The 5755-nt window shown below is 31.8% G+C and overlaps 1 protein-coding gene across 2 annotated transcripts in view; it reads left to right on the top strand.

Moving 5' to 3' along the window:
• The window catches only part of LOC106467462 (la-related protein 4-like), a 61717-nt gene that overhangs the window by 44207 nt on the left and 11755 nt on the right, over window positions 1-5755 (top strand). For both annotated transcript variants that reach the window (XM_013927817.2, XM_013927819.2), the window contains 3 exons: window positions 1085-1471; window positions 2936-2981; window positions 3920-4033. In XM_013927817.2, the coding sequence (XP_013783271.1) occupies window positions 1085-1471; window positions 2936-2981; window positions 3920-4033 (547 nt within the window). The remainder of the gene's footprint in view (window positions 1-1084; window positions 1472-2935; window positions 2982-3919; window positions 4034-5755) is intronic.

A 5755-nucleotide genomic window follows, 5' to 3' on the forward strand; every position in this document is an offset into this window, starting at 1 on the left:
CTTAAACTGATAATATGAAATTAATATTTTGTTTATCAGACTACAGGAAAATTGATATTACTAAAGTCAAGGAAGAACTATAATTTCTTTCTTTCCCAAGTCTCCTTTGAGTTAATCTCATTTCCATATGAGCAAGTGTTATTATTCTGTTACATATCTGTGAAACTGTGTGCTTTGCAACATTCATTCTTGTGGTTGTCAGTTGCTCTTGCTGACAATAGGTTTTTAGCTTGTTTCCGTTAGATCCTTCTACCATAAGTATATATCTGTTTGGGAAAATGTTGAAGGTCTTGAATTATAATTAGTAGAATGTGTACCTTGTTTTATCTCAATAGGCTACTTTGGAAAGATTTTGAAACAGTCTTCTCAAAGATTGATATAAGAAAATCACATGATAGGAAAGAAGCATTATGTACTTGACTTAACTCTTTCATATGAAACTATAGACTTACTATTTTGACATCACAAACATCTAATGTGAACCAGTGCTACATTCAGCATACCACGTGACATAAAAATCAATGTTTAACTGTGTTTTTTTAATATTTAATTTTAAACTAAGAAATAAAATAATGTATAATACTAAAATTTTAATTATAATATACAGGTTTATACCAAACTATTTGACATAAATTCATGAAATAGTAGTTCAATAGAATTTTGAATGTGAGTCAACAAACGAGATGACATTGTCTTTGACCTGTCTGGAGCGGGTTAGTTAAAATGTTTTGTTTTTAACCGAGTAATAGTTCGTATCTTAATAGTTAAAAATATTGACTTAATGTAACTTGATTATATAAAATACTGATTTAATGAAACTTGATTATAGGAGAGAATGTTCAAAATGTGCCAGTATGGCTAATATAATGGACAAGTTTAAACTTTAAGACTTTGAGATTTTTGTAATGTGTGTTTGTAGCTAATATAATGACAAGTTTAAATTTTGAGATTTTTGTAATGTTTGTTTGTGGCTAGTATAATGACAAGTTTAAACTTTGAGATTTTTGTAATGTGTGTTTGTGGCTAATATAATGACAAGTTTAAACTTTGAGATTTTTATATTCAGTCATGTAACTTATTTCAGGAGCAATAAAACCCAAGTATATCGAAACCAACATAACAAACACAATTTGGTAGGCTTAGAACAGAAAGATGCTCTACCATTCATGCAAAATCCTCCACATGGAGCTACTCCAATGTTGAGTCGTGGGATTAGTGGCTTCGGCTACCTGCCATATCCTTATGGCAATCCTTACGGTTTAGGAATGGATGTGCAAGATTATTTCTCCTATTCCAAAAGGTATTCACACTATAACAAGCAAGTTTTAAGTTCCCCTTCTTCAAGTTATGGTGCAAAAACATCCAATAGATCGTCAAGTGGAATCAAAGAATCCACGAATTCTAAGCTACCAAACCAAACTAAGTGTGCAGTTGATTTCCAAGGCAGAGATTTGTCTGCAAAACAACAAAGGTGTGTATTCTTTTAAATGCAGTTTGATTATGGTAGAATAGTTGAGTTTGATTACAGTAGGCTATTTGTGTTTGATTATGGTAGACAAGTAGTGTGTGATTATTGTAGACTAGTTTAAGTAGAGAAGTAAAGTTAAATAACAATGACAAAGTAGCTCTTAAATGTGAATAAATATAATTAAGATATTAACCATCCTGTTATGTTTTGGGTCTATTTGACCCAATGCTGGTGTCAACAACATTATGATGAAATTAAATATATCAGAGCTATTATATTGAGAGTTTGGATTAATTTCTAATATTTAACATTAAAGAGTAACAGCTATACAAAGAAAACTATCAATTCAAGTCTGTTTCAGTTTGTTTGTAAATGTTTCAGGTCAATGTAACAAATATACTTAAATTCTGAGTATAGTAGGAGTGTTAAGTTAATTACATAAATACATATAAGCATACTTTCCTGTTTTTCTGATATTATAAAAAGATAGACATAGAAGTAAATGGACTGACAAAAAGATTAATTATTACTAACAACTTGAATCAAAATTTGTTACTATTGTATTCTAGGAAGTTACAAATTGACATCAAAGTTTGTTAGTGTTATATCTTATATAATCAAAAACACCTTAGGTGTGAAAACAAGGTGCAGCCGAGAAATGACTGAGCCTGCGAATTAAATGAATGTAATCAAAATTTGCGGCCAAGTTAGTAGCTACACTTATAACGTTGATAAAAATTCATTCATTAGTTAGCCAGGCTGCATTTTTTGTTCATACTTGGGGCATGATAGTGGGGTGTTATATCTTATGAAGTTACAAGGTGATATTTACTATCATATTGTAGGAAGTTTAATAGTATCTATTCAAAATTAAGAGCAACTGGTTTCTGGGTACTAGAAAAACAAGTTTTAGTTAATTTTGATCAATTAAATTAATTTTGAAATGAAAATTTGAGTGACTTCTTTTTAAGAATGAGTTAGGACTACAATTATAAGTTGTCAGTACAAAAGTAGCTCATGTTGTCATGATCATTTCAAGATTAAAATACTGCTGAAAGTTTACACAAGGTAAAAAGAGATTAACAGTGGTTGCAGAGAGAAAATTTGCTGGATTTGTTTTAACATATGCGGTAATATTTATATTTTTACATTATTAGTTTTTCTTAACATACTGCAGTAATATTGTGTTTGTACACTTCTCATTTATTGTAACGTATTAATTTTTTAAATTATTTTATTACTAGTTTATTTTAACATGCTTGGCTCACAGGGTTTTGTGGGCAGATCACTGATAGCTTTGCACTTAACAACACACATATGTTTTAACATACTTCAGTAATTTTTTGTGATTCTATTATCTTTATAATTTTTGTTTGTACTTCAATTAAGCACTGGACACTAAAACTGGAACACGTTTTTGAAAATCAAAATAAGTATGTTCACTGTGTTATGAAATTACCTTTTCAGAAACCGTTCTAGGAGAAAAAGAAAAGAGGAAACAAGTGCCAAATGTGTAAGTTCAAATCATATTCCCAATTTTCAAAATGATTTTCAAGAAACAGAGAAAGATTACTCAAAATGATAATTAGAGAATATACCTTAGTATAAATCCCACTGGTCTGTAATAAGTTTATGGACTTACAATGGTAACACTCCCAGGTTTGGTTCCCCATGGTGGACAGAGTTCAGATAGCCCAGTGTGTGACTTTATGCTAAAACAAATCTTTGGTATAAATTCAATCTCAGAAAGTCCTTTGTTGTGTGAAAGTATTTTATTTAGTAATGTATGTAATAGTCATGATTTTTCATTAAAAACTGAGAGGGTGGCATGAGTTTTATGTAAGGTGATGTTGTTGAACCACAATAGCAGTGTCACAACATATTAGGACTTGACATGGCCCAATTATTAATGTGTTGGACTGAGGATCAAAGGATCTGGAGTTCAAAACATGGATGTAGCTGACTGAACATGCTCCATACTTTCAAGAAAGTGCTTGATCACACTTTTTGGCTAAAAGAACCCCACAAATCCTTGTGATGACAGTTGTTGTTTGCTTGCTTCTGCTTTCCATCTGTTCAGTAGCTCAGAATTAGGGAAGATGTACTTGAACCCCAGGGGCGTGTCTCACCCGGCCACTTAGTCTTGTATATGAAACCTGTTCAGAACCCATGTTAACTGTGATGGGGTTTCTGAAGATAAATATTACAAAACAGACATGCACATTTGAATCAAAATCACCTTATTAGTGTAAAATGATGTATTTTCTTTTTTAAATTGAGTTCTACACATGTCTCATTTTTAGAAAGCTTGTAACGTTTATAAAATGGTGGATGTTCTTATATTTAAATTTGTTTTCTTTGATTTGTGTGTGTATAAGTTATTGAGTTATTGAGCCGCATCATGTGTTTACATGTTCATTTATGTATTATGTGTGCTTCCATATGAAATAGGAACATAGAGGAGGAAGTAATGATACAAAAGGCTGTGAAAGTAAAGACATCAAACCTGATTCAGCCAAGTTTGATCTGGAACCTGCTTCATTTCCACCTCTTCCAGGATCATGGGTAACAAACAGACATTATATAAAACACGTAGAGTAAAATGTGTTTAATGCCTATTACCGATTTAAAGTAGTCCATGATTGTGTGAAACTTGCAAACTTGAATTACAGTGATAATCTTGTGAAACATGTTTTATAGTTCTTACCCATTTCAAGCAGTAAAAGTCAGAAGTGAATGAAGGTTGTTAGAAGTGCACCAAAAACAGATTGGAGCTGGGGTGTTTTGGGGCTTGCAACCCTATAAAATGTTTGCAATTAGAATGGGTTAGGCCTATTTTGGTGCAGTGGTGCCCAAGTTGTGATAAAAGTCAGGGAATAAAAAAAAAAAACTGATGTGAAAAAAGCAATTTAATGACTAATTTACATTACGTTCTATTTTTTATTTTAATCTCTTATCTTCTATACATACACCAAATTCAGTTTTATCCATTTATGGTATGCCATTATTTTGGATCAAAACCTCAATTCAAGTTAGGAAATCATAAGCCTATTGAAGTTTACAGGGAGTGTCCCTATATTAGAGAAAAGGGGTGAGAGGAAGCTTGCCCACCTATTTGAACATACTTGTCTTTTGTCAGTAGTTCAAGAGCAAGTGATCTTACAATCAATACTTAAAAGTTGCTGACACTGAGCTGATTTGTGGAAATTCTCACAAACATTTATCAGTTCATAACAGTACTCAAAGTTTTCAACGTTGTTGCTGTCAGTTCAAGGAAAATTTAGTTTTGTTTCATGATGACTCGAAGATTTAGTTTAGTAGTTTGAACTACTATTAGAGGGTTTATTTCTTGAACAACAAAGTTTGTAAAAAGTAAGAAGTTATTAACAAGTATACAAGTTCTTTTTGTTTTATGTCTGAACAGAAATGGAACTTTAATTGGGCAGTAAATGGTAAATATTTAGATCACTTGTAATTTTGCACTTGTAGCACCCTTAATATTTTAATAGCTGATGTACCATTTCATTACCCTTGGGGGTTACATAATGGGGGTCAAATCTGAATGTCAACCCACCTGTGGAACTCCTGGGAGGGGGGCATAGTGGTACATGCCAGATCTGATAACAATTAGTCCATCAGTTCACCAGTACAGACAGACACACAGACTTTGTCAAATGGTAGTGTATTATTATTAGTTTGGCTAATCCCCAGGCTCCCCTTAAAAGTTTGACTAATATCCCCACTGTGATCGAGTTTAGCTGATGCCCAAAATACATTCAAGAATGTAACTAATGCCTGGGTCATGTTTAAGAGGATCTTGAAGACCACTGTACTTATGATTAATATTAAGAACACCATGTGGTAATTTAAGTCATGTTTCATAACTTGAGTTTTCTTATGGAAATTTTTTCTTTTGATCCAGAAATTTCTTCAGTAAAGCATTTAGCTGCTATTAACCATATCGAGATGGGTCACGGGTGAAAGGTCATGTCATCTTGTATGTTGACTTGCATTTAAAATTTTATAAATTTAAATGAATTTATGTCAATAAGTTTGGTATGAAATTGTAGATCATAGTTCAAATTTTAATACTATATACCACTCAATTTTTTAATTTAAAAGCAAATATTAAGAAAAAACAGATAAACATCAATTTTTGTGTGCCATGTGGTATGTTGAATGCAGCACTGGTTCAGTTAGATGTTTGTGAAGTCAAAATACTAAGTCTTTAGTTCTAAACAAATTAGAAACTCAAATTACCGATATTAACAAGCTAGAATATAAAAT

This window comes from Limulus polyphemus, unplaced genomic scaffold, assembly GCF_000517525.1.
Source record: "Limulus polyphemus unplaced genomic scaffold, Limulus_polyphemus-2.1.2 Scaffold2623, whole genome shotgun sequence".
Lineage (NCBI taxonomy): Eukaryota > Metazoa > Arthropoda > Merostomata > Xiphosura > Limulidae > Limulus > Limulus polyphemus.